Raw genomic sequence first — 19,127 nt, forward strand, 5'->3', positions numbered from 1 at the left:
ATCACAACGAACCTTTAATGCCCTTTGGCAAAAATCAATTGCTTGTTAAATCGTCAAGCCAAATATACCAAAACTTCTACGTTTTACAATTAGCTTTTAATCATTACAAAATTCGAACAATTACTTAATCAAAGCAGCTGCCAACAAAGATTAAATAAAGTTTAATTCGAATTTTTACACATTTTTTAAGTTTGAAAGAAGTTATTAAAATTAATGTCAAATTATGAAACAATATTTTATACCAAGTATGATGATAAAAATTTATAAAACGTCAAATTGGAGTTTCCAGATCTTAAAATACAAAGTCCAAAAATGTTCCACTATATTTCTAAATAAAATATGAATGACAAACTTTAAGCAAAAAGGATTTCTGCTCAGGACTTTGTAAGCAAGGGTTTGCTGGTTACACAAAATATATCTCAAATAGGATATTCCTCACTTTTCAACCTATTTAACCTTCCTGACCAGACTATAGGCATTACAATAAACTAGTTACGAGTCTGGGAAAACTTTCGCCGTGTTTTTTTGGGCGAAACTCCATCAATATTTTATGAGTTCGACATTTGTGAGTTTTACTGTTTGTTTGTTTTTCCATTTATATTTTGTGTGTTGAGTTAACTAAAACTAAAGTTGATTGATGCTAAATTATTAAGGTTGCATGTGGCATGCGGCACAGTGAAGTTTGTCGTGTGTCAACTAAAAAAACAAAACCAACTGCTCACTTGGCAACTGGGTCAACTAATCCTGTTGCGATTGTCGCCCCAATTTTGTTTCTTTTTTTTTTGGGCGGCAGCAACAGCCAAATTACAGTAATTAATAGGCATGTTTTTTTTCTTCTTTTTTTGTAAGGTGTTTATCAGGTGTTTTTTCACTCCTCTCTTTGAGGCTGTTTTATATACGAGATGAGGTCTTGCAGCAGCCCCTGCCACGCCCTGTTTTTTTTATATGTTGATTAGGGGCTTTGTGGCATGACAATTTGGTTGCAGGCTACTTGAAATTGAATTCGCTGTGCGTTCAGCAGCTGTCAGCTAAGTGGCATTTTAATTATATGAATACGAGTATGGGTACGGGTATGAGTACTCATACTCATACTCATACTCATACTCAAACTGGCTGCTGGGAGTTAGCGCCATTCATTAAATGACTGGGCCTGCACTCATTTTAGCCCACTTATTTACTGTGTGTGTGATAAGTGCATGGAAAACATTTAATGGCCACGCAGGATAGCCGCAGACAGCAAGTCAAATAGCTGCTTACAAATGTTTAACCTCTTGTCAAAATATTTTTGTTTTCGAGAGTTGCATTTGTGTGCCACTGATTAAATGGAGACTGTGTCTGTGTCTGGGCCTGACTTGAAATTATTTATTATAAACAGCCTGTCAATATAATTAACAAAGTTATTGATTTTTGTAGTTTTTTAAGGACAGCATTTTTGTTGATGCAATTTTTGAATGTTATTTTGAAGTATTGTATAAATAGGTATATCCTTAATTTAAGTCGGCGATCTAAATGCTGATTTATTAATAAGATATTGCAAGGTAAAATCAAAAGACGGAAGGTTGTCCAAGTCAAGACCCAGTTCAAGTCCAAGTAGAAGTCCAAATAGAGGTACAAATAGAAGTTATATGTCGAAGAGCTAAGTAGAAGTCCTAAGTAGAAGTCCAACTAGATGTCCTTCGTAGAAGTCCAAGTAAAAGTCGCAGTCCCATTCCCAATTCCAGTCCCAGTTCACGTTCGAGTAATCATCATCTAGTATCCAATTTGCTGGCATGTGAAATTAAAACATTAACACTTTCAGTGAGGGACACATGATATCAGAATGGGAGGCGACATGTGTAGTTAGTGGCTAGTCGCTGGTGACACCTGGGGGCAGACAGAGATTGCCTGAAGAAGATATTAAGTTAATAATTGATAATTGAAAGTAGGCAAGCGACTGCAGCCGAGAGCCTGCCCAGAAGGAGGAGGACACAAGGAGACATCTGTTGTTGCTCTGGTAACAGCAAAAAGTTGGCGATTACAAAAATGATTACATGGCCTGGGGGCATGCCTCATGTTACGCTTTGCAGTTGTTGCTGCTGCTGTTGCTGCTGCTGTTGCTGCTGCTGCTGTTGCTGCAACATGGCCTGTGTGCACTTGCAAATGAGCTGCATTTTGAGACATTAAAGGGCACTTAGCATAATGATTTACAGCTTTAATTCACGCAATTAAATTGGAATTTTTTTGTTTTTTTGTTAAAGCTGATGAAGAGGAAGAGGAAGGTGATGCAAGCAGGCAATCAACCAATGGCAAGCACTCCAACGGCAATCATGTCCACCGGCAAGATGATGCCACCAGAGATCGCTGCGTGTCTCGTATTCTCTTGCGTGACACGAAGTACTTACAACAACTAGAAAGGTGTGAGTTTTTGTGAACGCATTAATTCTGATCATTATATATAAAATTATTATTAAATCTGTCCATATTAAATAAAGTCCATATCAATGCAGTAGTTTGTAGTTATTTTGTCGCACTTTTGGAGCAACTACTTTAAATGAATTCTCATAATTCATCATCAAATTTGTTGCACATTCAAATTAAGCTTTAAGCAACAAGTTGACACATTCAAAATAAGTGTTGCATGTCGCATTAATCATATGTAGATCTGACAACGCATTTGGCATGCACGCATTCCGTGTGCAACTGTCGTGTTTGTGTCGTGTCCTGTCGTGCAATAATGCCACAAAACGCGTCCATCTCTAGCGATTGGGTGTGCAATCACTTGATACAATGTTATTGACACCAGGCGGACAAGGTTTCGATATCAGGTTGAGGCCCAGGTCAGTGTGAAGTGTGTAGTTTAGTGTTGATGTCGTCCTTTTGTCCTTTTGATTGGCACTTTGGCTGAGTGCGTCTGATTGGAGCAGAGAGCGCGAGAGACGCTCCACTTCACTCAAGTGGAATGTGCGGCGTAGGTGCAAAAGGTGTGCAACATCAACACACAAAAAAAACAACACAAATTCCCAGCCCATAAAAGGTCAGAGTCTCCGCGTTGTGGGTGATTTTATGAAGCGCCATTTCATTAGACCAAAAAAAAAATAAATAAAAATAAAAACATAATAAAAAATATACTTTTGCCTCCTCCTCACTGAATTGGAATGCATAAATCAGTTTAAAAATCAAGTGGCCATCACATTATCAGCCACAGCTGCGGGTCTTTTTTTTTTTTTTCACGATTTTTTTTTGTTTATTTTTTATATATTTTTTGTTTCTGTTTTCGATTCGATATTTTGTGGTATTCCGGTCTGCGGAAATTGATCAATTACCAGAGCACTTTGGTGTGCCGACCAGTTTTTCCCGTCTAGCAGTTTGGCCAACGTTCAATTTGCATACATTTATATATATATATATAATGTATATATATGCACATATACATCATATACACATATATTAAAAACAAAGCTCAGCTCCAGTTTTTTTTTGTTGTTTTTGGGCACACTTTTTAGCTATACAATCTACAATTTGGAGGCTTAATCTCGTCGTCGCATGAAAAATGGGCGAAACGCCTTTAGTGTCAATTTTATGTTATCGTTTGATTTATAATAATGCTGATAGACGTCGATGTTTTAATTGATTGGGCTGCGCACAACAAAAACAAATGAATCTGTTGCGGTTCGTTGCGCATTTTAAGTGGTTGCTACAAAATATTCACGTTGCAAATGGAATTTATCGTTGCATCTCTGAAGGCTTGAAATTATTGATATTATTGTAAAATTCATGGAATAAAACTGGAGTACTTTTCGGTAGCGATAAAAAAAAGCTAGTTGAACTATCTAAATGTAATTTCAAGTCTACTGTCATTTTAAACTTTAAAAGAATGGATCAGATCATATTTACAGCTAATTGGGATTAATTATTATACAACATTTTATGTCTAGAGGATGACTAAAGAATTGAGAGCTTATAATTTTTGAAAATATAATTTTATTATTAATCACGAAATATGTTTCTTTTTTATGCTCCTCACATTTGTGCATAAAATCATCAACTTCTGACTTATAACATATACCTTCCAAGGGACCAATTGTTGGGCATATTTATATTTATAGTGAAACTCAGAGATCGTCAGCACAACTCAGCTTTGCAAAGGTTTATAATCTTCGGCTTGCCTAAGAAAGCCATTTTCACTTGTCATTCTTAAAGAAAACACCTCAATAAAGTTTCTTATGCAGCCCAGACTTGCCCATCGTTGCTATGTATATGTATTATTAACTGAACACCCGCTAATAATTTACTATTTGGCTTACAAGTATTTTTATGGCATTTTAACTTCACGCCAAGCGCTGCATTGTTGCAAGCAAATCAAAATTCCAACACCTTCACAAACACAGGCATATAAAAATGCCTATAGTTCTGTCCGGGAATGGGGCATTGTATAATTTCCAACGCTCAATATGATTCATGGGGCACTGCGAAAATAATGCAATAAAAAACTCGAGGCACATAAAAAAAATAAAGAGAAGCGAAATACACTCAACACAACTGAGAATGGAGCCGAGATGAAGTCGCTACGAACTTCGAGTTCGAGTAGATGGTAGGTAAAGGTCCATTAAGGTAGCGCATAAATAAGTTGGCAGCAGGAGCAAAAGCAGCACCGGCAGCAGGACGATCGCTTGGGCTCCCCATTTCATTTCTGGCTAATAATGACAGCCATATAAAGTTATATAGGTAGCAATGCCAAATAGTGTAGGCCTCTCCGGGAGGGGAGATGCATTGTTTGTCGCGTGATAACTTCATTTTCGTAGGAACGCACACAGCGGGTAGTGGGGTATTCAGGCACCTCTCCCAGAAGGAGGGAGGGGGGAGTGGGCAACCTATACTGTCAGCATATATCAAACTAAGCCTGATTAACTATCGAGCATATATAAATATATATACACACACAGAGATATCGATTTGCTTATTTGGAGTAAAGATCTGTGCCAAAAAAAAAGACAGAAAAAAAGAAAAGAGTTTAATGTGCTAGAGCCAAGTTTGGTATTCCTTAGAAGTGGAGGATATTCCAGATATTTCACAGCGATAGCGAAAATTTATGACTTCATTAAGGTAACAAGCTAATATGTTTTAAACTGGGAACTGAAACTGGGTTGGGTATGAATACGAAATGACTTTGCTTTTGTTATTGTTATTGACTTTGGGTCATTCGCAACGTTTAAGGAGCTGGCTGTTGTAGCAAGTGGTTGTTGTTGTTGTTGTTGCTGTAGTTGTTGTAGTCGTTGACCCATTTCAAATGGATTACCCACACATGGCCACATACATGCATAAATAGTTTAGGCCACTAAACGCCTCACCTCGAGCACTGTGTCGAAAAGATTTATGGACTTCTCCCTCCTGCCAGTCTGTCGTCCAGTTTGCCTGCCTGTCTGTCCATTTGTCCATCTGTCCATCCGTCCATTCCAATAAAAACCAAAACCAAAGCAAATGAGTTGCTGCAGCTGAGCCTTTTTAACCTTTTTACGATTGGCTGGCTGTTCAGCTGTTGAGCGAATTCTCTTGCTTAGCCACTTTTAGAGCCCGAAAGCGCATTCTGCACTTAAACAGAGTTGTTGTCTTGTTGCGCCCCAAATCAAATTACAATTTGTTGCAACTTTCTGCAAGTTTGTTAACATTTGGAAATTAGCTATCCAATCATTCAGCATTTGTAAGCCAATTTTCCGGTGAAAACTTACTCTATTTTAGAGGCAGAATATGTATAAAAAACAATTCTGGGAAGTGGAAAATTTTAAATTGTCAAAACTTAAGATTTTTAGTGTAAAATTGAAACTAGAATTTGGACAACAAATAAAATGCTTCTAAATTTAAATGCAGGATGAATTTTGTGAAAGTCCTGCAAACTAGAATTATTATCGTTTGATGTATGACAAGGTATTGAAAGTCTTTTTTCTTGTAACTTTCAGGATAATAAATATTTGAAGTACATTTTCCACTAAACAAACTAAACTAAATTTGTTCAAATACATACGAACCTTATCCGAATATTAAAAAATAGCACGTTTTCATTTGTAGGTCTACTAAATCATTTTGGACGCAACAGGAGTCTCGAAACGATTGTTCAGGCTGTTTGTTTGTTTGTTTGATTGTACAGGAAGGCATACACAAAAAAAAGAAGACGAACAACAGCAGAAAAACATCGGTAAAGCCACTTAAAACTGACAACTTAGCATTGATTAACGAGCTTATAGCATGTTTATTTTGCGATCTTTTCGGGCACATAATTCTCAGCGCTTTTATGTGATATTTTTGTTTTGTTGGTTTTTTGTTAGGTTTGCTGCCATAGTCACACAAAGTACAACTGACAACAAGTCTTTTTATGATCGCTACCTTTGAGTTCTAGGCCGAGACACGCTGCGGACGCTGCCAAAGTCCATTAAAGCCGTGCGGCTTTGACGAATGTTATGTTTTTTAATAGCTAACGGACGTTTTGTGCGCATTTAGTGATTAAATGTTTTTCGCTCTTATAAAATCACTTAAGCTCATTTTCACTTAAAGGCTGTGCGCACGATTTGATAACATTTTGAAACGCGCACAAAAAAAATGGTTGTTTTTGTTGTTGTTGGTTTTTCCTAGTTTCAAAAGTGATTGCGTGACGCGCCACAGCACGGGCGACCTCTAGCGGCTGCGGTGTGTAACACACAACCAACAGTGTGGATTGTAGCTTGTGGATTAACATAAAACGCAAACTTATCGATCCATTTAAATTGCAATAGTGATTAAATGTGCTACTTTCAAGATTTAAAAATACCTCACATGTATTAAATTACGATATATTGCAATAAATTCCAATGATGTCATTTGAATTTGCCGCTTTTAACAAATCATGGCTATGCAGCACAGACAAACCTATCGTTATCGACCTACCACCACAAATTATTATTTATCTTATCGACATCTGCAACGCAAAACACGCTTTTTAGTTCATAATTTAATCAATTTAAATACGCTTTTTTGAAATGGCTGTGCTACCACCAGATCCAGTGTTCAGTTTACGTTGCCCCGACATGGGCGCAGTGAATTCCCTATGTTTCCACGAAAGCGAACGCCTGCTGGCGGGCACCATCAAAGGCAAAGTATTTCTTTGGGATCTACAGGTGAGCAAAACAACAAAAATATACAAAAATAGAAAATAGAAAAACCAATTAATTTTCACAGACAAATCGTTCGGCGCTGCACTTTGAGGTGGGCAGCGAGCCAATTACGAATCTACATCACACAACAGAGCATCTGATAACTCAGGAGAAGGGCGGCACCATCACCATGTTCTCCATTAGCAACAGTTCCTATGTCAAAGAGCGGAGCATTCCCGGTAATCATTTGGGCTATTGCCGCACCGCTCTGCACATCAATCCGAATAATACAAATGAACAGCTATTGTTCTATCCGTGCGAGGATACGGCCATTGGTGTGCTGCACGTAACGGATCCGGCGGCACCAACACAAATGCTACAACCGGATGATCCACAGTTGCCCAAATTGGGCAGCGTCACCTGTTTTAAGCCGTTTGAGTGCGCCTCCCAATTGTTTCTACTCGCCGGCTACGAATCGGGGCATTTTCTCACCTGGGATCTCAGCTCGGGCTGTATGATTGATGTCATGGAACTGGCACCGGAAGCCCTGACGGTTGACTACGATTCCATCACAAATCGCGGCATTGTTGGCGGCGCTTGTAAGAAGAAGCCCCTTAGCTTTTTGTACTTAAATTATCTAATAATAAATATATCTCAATTTCAAAACAAAAGCGGACAAGCTGACGACCTTTAGCTATCAGCGACAATCGATGCAGATGCAACGCGGATCGGAGCTGTGCATCAAGAATCCGGGCGTGAATTGTGTGCGCATACGCTCCGATCAGAAGGTCTTCGCCAGCGCTGGCTGGGATGGACGCATACGCATCTTTTCGTGGAAGAGTTTGCGACCGCTTGCAGTGCTCACACAGCACAAGCAGGGCGGCGTCATGGACCTGGCCTACTCCGCGCAACCGGTGTCCATGTGGCATGCACCTATTATGGCGGCAGCTGGCATGGATGCACAGATCTCACTCTGGGACTTGTACAACTAAAATGGGGAAGCCCTAGCATCTACCTCCCAGACACAGTTGTCTTTTTATATTTAGCTCTTAAGTGTTACACATTTTGAACTAATCCTATCTTCTGGCAGCGACTGACAATTCGGAAGCAAATACTTTCTGAATAAGCCCTGTAATTTAGTTGATCTTTAACAGCTATCTATACAATATATATGAATAATCCGTACAGTTCCATTCGGAATATTACTATTTTAAATGAAATCAAAAGGCTATATTAAATCTTGATCTAATTGTGAATTTTGTTTTCGAAAATTATTCAAGCTTCTCAATGTATTGAAAACCGTTTAAAGTTGAATATATTTCATTATCTTTGACATTAGAATTCTCAGATAAATAATTATCCGAAGGCTATGTAACAATTTGTTAATATTCTCTTTAATAAATGAAAACTTTATCAAAGTTAAATGAAATTCCAAGTGATGTAACTTTTTTCAAAGATTTATCTTTTGCTGCACTTCTATACGAATTATTTTCCTACTCATTTGTGAATATTATTTTGTATCGCTAACCGATATTTCAAAACTACCCCAAATGTGATTCGAAATTTGTAGAAACCTTTCCAAGATGTGTGCAAATTCTGCAATTCCAAAAGCACTTCCATTCTATGCTATGATTATATACACTCCAAACACTTTCAATTCATTCAGTTGTGTTCACATTTTAATAGTGTCGTTAGTAGAATTAATTATTGAATTTGTTGTTTATAGCAGCGCAGCGAGAGGTGTACAAAAATAGATGTGTGTGTAGGCATATACTATATACTATATTGGGGGAGCTACTGACTCAACTCGTGTAGTATGTGTGATAGGACGCCACTGGCCTCGACATTGCTAAATGCCACATTGGCCAAATGCGGCTCATAGCGTTTTAGGCCACGTTTCGCAGTCGATGTGTTGTTGACCAGATTGCGTAAAATGAGCGCAGCCGTTAAGCGGATGCTTTTCGTCACCGGCCCCTCATTCTCATCCATCAGCTCCTTAGAGTTGAGAAAGTCGGCTGAATGACGCTTGATCGCCTGCAGTGCCGAAGTGCCCACCGCAGTGGATGTTGTTGCGCTTGTTGCTGCCGCTGCAGCGGCAGCTGCTGATGTTGATGTGGCATTCGCAGCATTGCGCACAATTGTCACAGTTGGCTGTGTTGGTGCCACATTGTGTATGCCGGTGGCAAGGCGACGTTGCACACTAGCTCGCAAATCATCCAGCGCCAGATGACGATCCACCAGATGTGTCATCAGCGAGTAACGTTTACGTGCAATATTATCACACAAACTGGGTCCGCTGCCCCACTGACAATAGATCTCGGCACCCGGATCCAAATGATCCGGACAGTGGACGTTGCACACGTGATGTTGCAATTCGTTGAGCGATTTGAATTTGCGACGCGGACAATTGCGCCAATCGCATATGAACAACCAATTGACATCCACAGGCACCGGCGGCACTGCGACAACAGGTGTGGCAGCAACAGGTGTACCAGCATTCACATTGCTTATAATGCTGCTGCTTGTTGTTGTCGCCGTTGTTGAGATGACTGTGGCAGCCGGAATTGTCGCAACGGCTGCTGTTATGCTTTGCTCTGTCGTCGGCTTTGTCTCAGCTGCTGTGGTTGTCTGCTGAACGGTTTGTTGCTGATTGGGTTTCAGTGCTGGAATTTGCACCGACTGCTGTTGCAACTGCTGCACAACGGACGAAGGCGGCGGCATTGGCTTCTTGGCTATGGGCACTGCGGCAACCACTTTGCTTTTGCCAGCCTCTGTTAGCTGCAAGTAGAAAGAAACGTTTAGGAATTATTTAAATAGGCCTTAAATAAGAAATAAGAATCTTCTTCACTTCTGCACAGTACTCACCACCGTTGGCATTGTGATCTTTTGCTGTATTATGGATGGATGATGTTGCTGCTGCTGTTCGAGCACGTTGCGTATATGTTGCTGCTGCTGCTGTTGCTGCAACGTAGCGCCAACAACTGCTGTGGTTGCAGCTGTCTGCTGTTGCTGTTGCTGTTGTGCTTGTGGTGGCTGTGTGGTAATGATTGTCTGCGAATTGAGTTGACTCTGTTGCAAGGGGGCCGCCGTTGCTGATGTCTGAGTGATGAGCGTTGTCTCCTTAATGCCGCCGAGCAGCAATTGTCGCTTGTCCTGCGTCGCCGTTGGGCCAGAGATGATGTGCTGCTGTATTATGGATTGATGCTGTTGCAGTTGTGGTATGGGCGCCGTCTTACTTGCCACACGATGCATTTGTTGCTGCTGCGGTGACTGTGCTGGTTGTGGCTGATGCAGCTTAATCGTTGCCGGTATCTGGTTTAGTTGCGAGAGCAACGATGGCGACATTTGACCCGCACCCAAAGCAGCTGGCACCGTACGCTGCGGATTGAGAAAGATTTGTTGTGACTGCTGCTGCTGCTGCTGATGCTGCAGATGTTGCTGTGGTGCCACGGGTCGTTGCTGTGCTGCGGCTGGCGCTGTTGTTGTCGTCACCAGGACCTGTTGTCCCTGCGACGTTGTCATGATCACCTTCTGTGTGCCGGGCACATTCGATGTGCTCACACCCGGCGGCTGTTGCAATATGATGATGGTCTTTGTCTGCTGTTGCGGCGATTGTGTGACCAACAATGTGGGCGTGTTTGGGGCTTGGGGCGGCGCTGCCACTGCAGCCGTTTGTTGTGCCACCAAATAGGTTTGGCCCTGATTATTGGTGGCCAGCACATATTGTGTTTGTGTCTGTTGTGGTTGCTGTTGTTGTTGCTGCTGCTGTTGCTCCGTCTTCTGTTGCAAGATGACGGGCACCGTTTGCAGTCCCTGATCCGTTTTAATTGTTGCCGTCGTCGCCAGCTTGAGTTGAGGCGGTGCTGCTGGCGAGCCACCAGCCGGAAAGATTAACTGACGCTGGGCAGGCTGCACTTTGGCGGGTATCAACTGCAATTGTTGCTGCTGTTGCTGCTGTTGTTGCTGCTGCTGCTGCTGTTGTTGCTGGGACTGTTGTTGTGGTTGCTGTTGCTGCTGTTCCTGACTGGACGCAGCGAGCGGCGGCACATCATCCATGTCCTCATCCTCGAGTATGGACGCAGCGAGATCCGCATAGAGATTGGCCGCATTCTTCGAGGGCGTCACTTGATGCTCTTCTTTGCCAGGTGGACCAGCAATGCTGTTATTGCCACTCTCCAATGCCAGTCGTTTGTTCTGCTCCTCATCGATGGTCAGCTTCCGTTTCGATTGTATGATAACGGTGCGTCCTTGTGCATCCTTCGTGAGCACATTTGATCCGCTCAAGGGAGCTAGTGGTGGCGGCGCCGAATCTGTCATCGGTTTCTTCTCCAGCGCCATTTGTGGATGCAGTGGCTTTATGGTGGTCTGACCCACCTTGACAGGTGTGTGCTGCATGAGGGGATTGTTGACAAAGGCGCTAATTGCCGTTGAGGTCACCTTAATGGGCTGACCAGCCGAGGAGCCAGTTGCGGAAGATGTGCTGGGCACCAGGGCAGGTGGCTGTGCTTGCGCCTTCTGTTTCAGCTGACGTTCGTTGACTTTGTTGGCCAGTAGACTTTTAATTAGCGACGAGCTGGGCTGGCTAGGAGCAGCCAGAGTAACTTCTTCAGCTGCTTCCACTACAGCTGCCGGTTCGGGTTTGGCATCCTTCTTGACAGCCTGCTGCTGCTGCTGTTGCTTGTGCTGCTGCATGGGCAACGGCTGGGCGCGCATCCGGATGCCCACATAGTGGGTGCCAGGCAGATCGCTGCCATCCAACTGACGCACAATGGCCGGACCCACGCTCGGATTGAAGATGAGCCGGACGAGGCGTGGAAATTGCATGCGATTAACCACCGAATGCTTGCCCGCCTTCTGGCAATGCGATAGATAAATGGTGTACAGCTCCTGTTGCTCCACACGATGATCGTGTCCTTGGCCAGCACGCTCATAGGTGGCGCCCAGCCAGGCCAATGCATACGTTTCGTCTTCGTGCGTGAAACTCTGTGGTGCTGAGGGCGCTACGGGCAACGGCACTGGCACGGATGCTGGCACTGGGGGCAGCTGCACCTGCGGCAAACTGGGCATCGGTGGGAGTTGCACCTGCGGCAAACTGGGCATGGCCATGGGCAGGGGCAGCGCAACTGGCACAGCAACAACAGGCGCTGGAGCGGGAGCTGAAGTTGAAGCTGGAGCAGGAACAGGCGCTGCAGCTGGAACATGAACTATAGCAGGCGTAGGCAAAACAACCGGCTCCATTTGTGGCGGCAACACTTGCACCTGCGTTGGCATCGGCGGCAGTGCAGCAACTAATGCCGGCTGCTGCTGCGGCGTCTGCTTAACTGTCGCCAGTTGCGTCATTTGATTGCCCTGAGTCGTCTGCTGCTGCTGCTGGTGCAGTGTGGACACCATGTTGCCCGGCACCACCTCCACGACGCGCATCAATATGCAGCCAGCGGCGCCATAAGATTGCGCCTCCACCGTCAACAGGGCTACCAGTTGATCGAGCAGACCACGCACCTGCATCAGCATGGAGCAGGGACGTGCACCGAGTGCGCTCAGCGCATATATCGCCTCCAGCGTAAAGATGAGCAGCATGACGTCCGTCAGCGAGAGCAGCAGCATAACACGCTGATAGAAATCCAAGCCGAGACAGCGATTAATATGCTGGGCATTGCCCTCGCGTCCGCACAGCTTATAGAGTATCTCCAGGCAACTGATGATCACGGCCCGATCATTCGAGTCGACGCCCTCGCACAGCGTGGCCAGCAGATTTCGCGACAGCTCATCCGTGGCGGGATCCAGCAGCTCAAACTGCTGCGCCAAGTTGCCAGCCGTCTCCAGTGCCTGAATGTGAATGTTGCCTGAAAGCAAGCAATGTGTGTTAAAAACTAGACTTTTGCCAACTTTTCCCTTTAAAATAGAATTAATAATCATTTGCATAACTTACTCCAACGGACATTGGCGCCCATGACCAGATAGCGCCAGAGTGTGCGATTCGAGGCGAGTAGCGAGACGTTCTCCTGATGGAAACTCAGGCTACGCACCAGCTGCACAATTTGGAGGACACGCTGACCGATCCGTTCGTCGGTGCCGTGACTGCGACGCAAATGCAAAAAGTCCCATTCGAAATCTAGATCATCCGACTGAAGAAAATAATCATCATCGTCATTATCGATGGCATCGGTCTCCTTGCTAATCAGTCCATTGTCCAGCCAGGCCTGTTCATCCGTATAGAGATCCAGGATTTGTGGCTTATCGTAGAGCAAATCACGCCAAAAGTTCAGCTTCGATTTGCTTCGCACCTGGACGCCAGCTGTGTTGTGACCATGCTGGAATAGCTGTCGCATTGTGTAATCCGCATAGACACCCAGATGCGCCAACAGCACATCCAACAACTTCGGACACTCCGTCAACTGTAGCGTTGGACGCGGCTCATTTGCCATCAGCGTGCACACATTGATCGCGAAATCCTGCTCATTGGGCAGTGGAGAGATTAGCGATAGCAGCAACTTCTCATAGCTGCTGTGCTTGTGCAGCTGTGTGGACATCTTATACTGTCGCCGGCGATCCGCATTCACCATATGCTGGCGCTGATTGTACGACATGGGCACCGCTGTCAGCGTGGAATGCGCCGAACCAAATAAGCTGCCCATGCCACTGACATTGAGGCCACTGCCAATCAAACCGCTGCCGGTGCCCATCACTAGACGTGAACGTGAACGACTTGCACTGGCGCCCAAATCGGCACACTCAATCGCCGCCTCCAAAGCCTCCAATTTATCCGGATCCTCGCCGAGAAAATTGAGACGTTCATATTTATCCAGATAGCGTCGATAGATATGCTTAATGCCGGCGGTGCCGTTGACACAGCGATCGCGCAGCGTGTCCAGCGCGCTGTATACCTCGTCCCACTCGTCGCGCACGTTAACCTTGTTGAAGCCACCGCGTTCGGTGACCTCCTGGTACAGTCGATACAAATCCACATGCTGCCCACTGATTTTGGCCGCCTGTGTGAGCGGTGTGCTGTGAATAAAATAAAATATGAATACACTGGCAGGGATTTAGTGGCAATTACTGACCCGCGTCGCTCGTGAAACTGATGCAAATCACGCCAAAATTCATCCGGCGGATTGAGTTCTTTGCCATCTAGCGTTGACTTTTCTGGCGTACCAAAAAACAGTTGCTGTTGCTGCTGCGCCTGTTGTTGCAGTTGCAATTGCGAATTTCTCGCGCGCAAGGGTGTCGCAGCAGCGCCGAGTTTTGCCGGCGTCAACTCATTTTGTGAGGCGCTGTTGCAGTTGTTGTTGTTGCTGCTGCTGTTGTTGTTGCTGTTGTTGTTGCCGACGGCAGGCGATGCTGCTGGCAGCGATTGGAGCAGTACGCGTACGCTATCAATCGATGTCATTCTATATACGTATTTGTATCAAAAGGCCACACGAATTGTACATTCTAGTTACTAAATACTGCGGCGCACACACAATCACTTATAGTAGTTAAAAAGAAGAAAACTCAACAATAAATACAACTACAGCGCGAAGACGACGCGCTTCCAGTTCCAGGGTTGTAACTCAATACGAAAAAACTATCGATGTATCGCTTGAAATGTCTTCGTGCTATTGAATATTGACTATCGCTATGGACAAATAATCGATATATCGTATAAGTTATTTTATTGGCGGCAACGTTGGAAATACAATATATTTATACAATTAGTTTTAAAATACACATGTGTGTATTGTGTTTATTCGTTTTTATTTTTGACTTATTGATCTTATCAGCATTTGAACTGATTGAAGTGTACGCGTTTCCTGCCAATTCCACCACCAAATGCCTTCCCACTTGTCCAACTCCCTCTCAAAGTAACGTCCATTCAAATTCCTTAATAAATATACATTTATATACACCTTTCTAATATCTCTCAAGCCTTTTTAGTACTTACGATCTTGCACACTGATTAAACCACCATCCGCCCTGGCGCTCAATGGAGCAGTTGTCGAAACCGCGTTTATCATTATCCCGATCGAATGTGGTGAATTTCATATTCAAATTCATCTTTAAAGCATCGCCAGCATCACCAGCGAATTCACCCAAATCTTTCAGTTTGTAAGCATCATCTTCGCTGCCGATACTAAAACTGCTGTAGTGAGCATATCGAATTTCATTATCAAAGTTCTGAAGATAGACAAACAGTTCGTGTGGCTGGAAAATTGTCATGCGATACAGTTTCTCCAAGCCAACGAAAAAGTTCCCATCGAGATCTCCAAATCCCGTTCGATATTCATCCCAGCTTCGATTAAAGTCCACAGTGCCATCGACACGTCGCTGAATAACGGTCCAACCGGGACCAGCAATAATTCCGTCGCAACGCACCCGAAAAGGTTCCATCCCTGGTACTTGAATTTTCCAAATTTCCGTTGTGTTTTCAATACGTGAGCAACTCGTTTCCAGCATGCTCATATCTTGCCTTACAAGTGCTGCCGGACTTAATGTAATATTCGACTTACAAGTGCCCAGTAAGAATTCATTGATCTGTAATTTTGTCTTTAGTGATCTTATCTGTTCATTCTTCTCTTCAATTATGGCTCGAGAACTCTCTAATTGTTTTAGAATGTCCTCAAGTTGCTTGTTTTCCGTCATGTTTTCTAGCTTGTCTCTTATGGAGGCAACATCTTCGTTAAGTTTTTCTTGTCTTGAACACTGCACTTCTTTTTCCTTGATTGTCTTCTCGTACATTGTTTCCTTTAATTTTAGGACATCCAGTTGATTTTGCAGAACAGACATTTGCATACTCTTTTTATCACAGGCCTCAATTTTATTGTTCATATTCACTGTGTTCCACAGGAATACCTTTAAGCAATACGATGCACATTCCTCTTCCTGCAATATCTGACTTAAAATCATATATTTTTAGTTGAAACAATCAATTTACCTGTTCATCAATGAGTTCTTCAGTTGGGTTTGCTGAGGCATCTAGAAAAACCATTGATATGATTAAAATTATTGCAAGTATATTAAAACGATACATTTCAATTATGCATTAAGATTATTTATGTAAATTATAAATTTGCCCGTCTAGTTTTTAGCAAACCAAAACACAAACTAATAGCAAAAATTTCAAGCTATGCTTGTTGGAAGCAAAAATCCAAATTACTGATAAGAGATTATGAGGTTGTTAGTTGGGGTCAAATGTTAATTGATTGTTTATATGTGGCTGATAAGATGACATCTATATGTGACTTGAGGAATACTTATTAAATACCATTTTTGTAAATAGATTAGTAAATAGATTTTATTAACAATGGAAAATAGCAAATAAATAATAGCTTAAAAGCAAAAATATGTCAAGCAAGCGCTGGATAACAATTTCATTACTACTCTAAATTTACATTTAAGTCAAATATACATACAAATACGTATGCTCATTCCACACAGTAGTATATTATCTGTTTCAATATTTGTTTAAAATTAACTAAAAATATATTTAGCTGCACAGTGCTGTAAAGTACGCAATAAAAAGAAAACATCGATTACACCCATTTATCGGTAATCGAACACATGTGCGCTCCTCGTCAAGTTAAATAACACTTGTATTTCAACTTCTGTTTAGACTTAGACGTAATTTTAGTAAATTTTGTGTGAACAATAATAAAAAAAATAATTAAATTATTGAATAATAATAAATTTACCCAAAAAGATGTCGATGCGTGCATTTGGTGTGCTGCTCAAGGCCCGTCAACTGAGTCGCCTCAGCCGGCAAGTAAATTGCGTCGGCAGTTGGGCGCTGAACAATCAACAATTCCAAAAGCTGCCCACAGGTGAGTTGATTGCAGTGCAGCTGTTAAAAGATACTAAATATTTGCTATTCCACTGCAGTGCTGCCACAACGTCGCCTGACAACTGCTGCCCAGGAATCGCCGAGCGCTGATAGACATGAATTTCAGGCAGAAACACGACAATTACTCGATATTGTGGCTCGTTCCTTGTACTCGGATCATGAGGTCTTTGTCCGTGAGCTCATCTCGAATGCCAGCGATGCACTGGAGAAGTTTCGCTATACAGCGCTGAGCACGACCGGGGGCGAGCTGGCTGCGAAGGATCGCCCACTGGAGATTAGAATTACAACGGATAAACCGTTGATGCAGTTGATCATACAGGACACGGGCATTGGAATGACACGCGAGGAACTAGTCAACAACCTGGGCACCATTGCTCGCAGCGGCTCCAAAAAGTTTCTCGAGGAACTGAAGCAGAACCAGCAAGCGGCCCAGACCAGCTCCAATATAATTGGTCAGTTTGGTGTTGGGTTCTATTCCTCGTTTATCGTTGCCCAGCGGGTTGAGGTCTACACGCGTGCTTCGACTCCTGATGCGCCCGGGTTGCGCTGGTCCACAGATGGCAGCGGCTCGTATTTGATTGAGGAAGTGCCCGATGTGGAGCATGGCACCAAGATTGTGCTGCATCTGAAGACCGATTGCCGTGAGTATGCGGATGAGGATCGCATCCAGGCGGTGATCAAGAAATACAGCAATTTTGTTGGCTCACCCATTTTGCTGAACGGGAAGCAGGCGAATGAGATAAAGCCACTGTGGCTAATGGATCCCCAGAGCATTAGCAGCGAGCAGCACAATGATTTCTATCGTTTCATCAGCAACAGTTTCGATGCGCCTCGCTTCACGTTGCACTACAATGCGGATGTTCCGTTGAGCATTCATGCTCTCCTCTATTTCCCGGAGGGTAAACCCGGACTCTTTGAGATGTCGCGGGATGGCAGCACTGGAGTCGCACTCTACACGCGCAAGGTGCTCATCCAGTCGAAGACGGAGAATTTGTTGCCCAAGTGGCTGAGATTTGTCAAGGGTGTTGTGGACTCGGAGGATATACCATTGAATCTCAGCCGTGAGCTGTTGCAGAATAATAGCTTGATCCGGAAATTGTCGAGTGTGATTACGAGTCGTGTGATTCGCTTCCTGCAGGAGCGTGCCAAGAAACAGCCCGAGGAATATGCAGCATTCTATCGGGATTATGGCCTGTTCCTCAAGGAGGGCATCGTCACTTCCACGGACAGCGCCGAGAAAGAGGAGATTTCCAAGCTGTTGCGCTTCGAGTCATCCAAATCGGAAACGGAACGCATCTCCTTGGATGACTACTACACATCGGTTAGCGCCGACCAGAAGGATATCTACTATCTGGCGGCACCGAATCGTGTACTCGCCGAATCCTCGCCATATTACGAGAGCCTGAAGAAGCGCAATGAGCTTGTGCTCTTCTGCTATGAGCCATATGATGAACTTGTCCTAATGCAGCTGGGTCAGTTCAAGAGCAAGAAACTCGTCTCTGTGGAGAAGGAGATGCGCAATCAGTCACAGGATCCGGCTGCTCTCCAGGACTATGGCGAGGGTAGTCTGTTGAGCAGCGAACTGGATAGCCTGATACCCTGGCTGCAAGATCAGCTCAAGGGTCAGGTGGCCAAGGTGAAGGTCACTTCGCGCCTGGACACCCATCCCTGTGTCATCACCGTGGAGGAAATGGCAGCCGCTCGTCATTTTATACGCACCCAAAGCCATCAGTTGCCGGAAGAGAATCGTTTTGCACTGCTGCAACCGGAGCTGGAAATCAATCCCAAGTGAGTAAATGGTCTATTTTTAATTATATTATTTAAATATATATTATATTAAATAATATTCAACATTCCGATACTCTTTTTAAACTAAATTTAAGATAGCTTGCATATTAGTTAAATCATAATTCTAACGTCTTTGTATTTTTCTATTGTAGACATCCCATCATCAAGAAGCTGCATTCCCTGCGCACGAGCGAACCTGAATTGGCCTTGCTCATCACCAAGCAGCTGTTTGCCAATGCGATGGTTGGCGCCGGTCTCGCTGAGGATCCACGCATGCTACTCACCAATATGAACACACTGTTATCGAAAGCTTTAGAAAAATACTAAACTAACACTGATTATATTCAAATTATAAATATTTAGAATACAAATACCAACAAAAGCACCAAATATCAAATACCCAACAAAAAAAAAATACCAAT

The 19,127-nt window shown here is 43.5% G+C and overlaps 4 protein-coding genes across 5 annotated transcripts; 2 read left to right on the plus strand and 2 right to left on the minus strand.

Moving 5' to 3' along the window:
• Nucleotides 1–6,912: 6,912 nt before the first annotated feature.
• On the plus strand, nucleotides 6,913–8,535 carry LOC6568831 (guanine nucleotide-binding protein subunit beta-like protein 1). The gene is made up of 3 exons (XM_001994941.2): nucleotides 6,913–7,124; nucleotides 7,186–7,699; nucleotides 7,773–8,535. Exons 1-3 carry the CDS (start codon nucleotides 6,987–6,989, stop codon nucleotides 8,090–8,092), a joined length of 972 nt encoding a protein of 323 aa, XP_001994977.1. The 5' UTR covers nucleotides 6,913–6,986; the 3' UTR covers nucleotides 8,093–8,535.
• Nucleotides 8,536–8,757: 222 nt separating this feature from the next.
• LOC6568830 (AT-rich interactive domain-containing protein 2) lies at nucleotides 8,758–14,594 on the minus strand. Its single transcript, XM_032740922.1, has 4 exons — nucleotides 14,162–14,594; nucleotides 13,030–14,105; nucleotides 9,966–12,943; nucleotides 8,758–9,878 (listed from the first exon to the last, which is right to left on the minus strand). The coding sequence occupies exons 1-4, from the start codon at nucleotides 14,485–14,487 to the stop codon at nucleotides 8,895–8,897; spliced, it is 5,364 nt and encodes a 1,787-aa protein (XP_032596813.1). The 5' UTR covers nucleotides 14,488–14,594; the 3' UTR covers nucleotides 8,758–8,894.
• A 141-nt stretch (nucleotides 14,595–14,735) lies between these two features.
• LOC6568829 (fibrinogen-like protein A) lies at nucleotides 14,736–16,520 on the minus strand. 2 transcript variants are annotated; one of them, XM_043216366.1, is made up of 4 exons: nucleotides 16,490–16,520; nucleotides 16,012–16,052; nucleotides 15,022–15,959; nucleotides 14,736–14,960 (listed from the first exon to the last, which is right to left on the minus strand). In XM_043216366.1, the coding sequence occupies exons 1-4, from the start codon at nucleotides 16,503–16,505 to the stop codon at nucleotides 14,834–14,836; spliced, it is 1,122 nt and encodes a 373-aa protein (XP_043072301.1). In that variant the 5' UTR covers nucleotides 16,506–16,520; the 3' UTR covers nucleotides 14,736–14,833. The 2 variants fall into 2 exon arrangements, with proteins under 2 accessions (XP_043072301.1, XP_001994975.2); XM_001994939.2 differs by lacking the exon at nucleotides 16,490–16,520 and having other exon boundaries at nucleotides 16,012–16,183.
• LOC6569096 (heat shock protein 75 kDa, mitochondrial) lies at nucleotides 16,470–19,090 on the plus strand. Its single transcript, XM_001994938.3, has 3 exons — nucleotides 16,470–16,897; nucleotides 16,956–18,705; nucleotides 18,858–19,090. The coding sequence occupies exons 1-3, from the start codon at nucleotides 16,777–16,779 to the stop codon at nucleotides 19,030–19,032; spliced, it is 2,046 nt and encodes a 681-aa protein (XP_001994974.1). The 5' UTR covers nucleotides 16,470–16,776; the 3' UTR covers nucleotides 19,033–19,090.
• The last annotated feature ends 37 nt before the right edge of the window (nucleotides 19,091–19,127 follow it).

Source organism: Drosophila grimshawi, unplaced genomic scaffold, assembly GCF_018153295.1.
Source record: "Drosophila grimshawi isolate 15287-2541.00 unplaced genomic scaffold, ASM1815329v1 contig_1367, whole genome shotgun sequence".
NCBI classification, from domain to species: domain Eukaryota; kingdom Metazoa; phylum Arthropoda; class Insecta; order Diptera; family Drosophilidae; genus Drosophila; species Drosophila grimshawi.

Bases quoted from the DNA above. Each gene is read 5' to 3' on its own strand.
- LOC6568831 (XM_001994941.2), top strand. From the start codon at position 6,987: ATGGCTGTGCTACCACCAGATCCAGTGTTCAGTTTACGTTGCCCCGAC. The intron at 7,125-7,185 runs GTGAGCAAAACA...TAATTTTCACAG, and splicing joins TATTTCTTTGGGATCTACAG to ACAAATCGTTCGGCGCTGCA. The intron at 7,700-7,772 runs GTAAGAAGAAGC...TCAAAACAAAAG, and splicing joins CGGCATTGTTGGCGGCGCTT to CGGACAAGCTGACGACCTTT.
- LOC6568830 (XM_032740922.1), bottom strand. From the start codon at position 14,487: ATGACATCGATTGATAGCGTACGCGTACTGCTCCAATCGCTGCCAGCA. The intron at 12,944-13,029 runs GTAAGTTATGCA...GCTTGCTTTCAG, and splicing joins GGGCGCCAATGTCCGTTGGA to GCAACATTCACATTCAGGCA. The intron at 9,879-9,965 runs GTGAGTACTGTG...TTCTACTTGCAG, and splicing joins AGATCACAATGCCAACGGTG to CTAACAGAGGCTGGCAAAAG.
- LOC6568829 (XM_001994939.2), bottom strand. From the start codon at position 16,107: ATGTATCGTTTTAATATACTTGCAATAATTTTAATCATATCAATGGTT. The intron at 15,960-16,011 runs GTAAATTGATTG...CAGATATTGCAG, and splicing joins AAGAACTCATTGATGAACAG to GAAGAGGAATGTGCATCGTA. The intron at 14,961-15,021 runs GTAAGTACTAAA...ATATTTATTAAG, and splicing joins TTTAATCAGTGTGCAAGATC to GAATTTGAATGGACGTTACT.
- LOC6569096 (XM_001994938.3), top strand. From the start codon at position 16,777: ATGTCGATGCGTGCATTTGGTGTGCTGCTCAAGGCCCGTCAACTGAGT. The intron at 16,898-16,955 runs GTGAGTTGATTG...ATTCCACTGCAG, and splicing joins ATTCCAAAAGCTGCCCACAG to TGCTGCCACAACGTCGCCTG. The intron at 18,706-18,857 runs GTGAGTAAATGG...TTTCTATTGTAG, and splicing joins GAGCTGGAAATCAATCCCAA to ACATCCCATCATCAAGAAGC.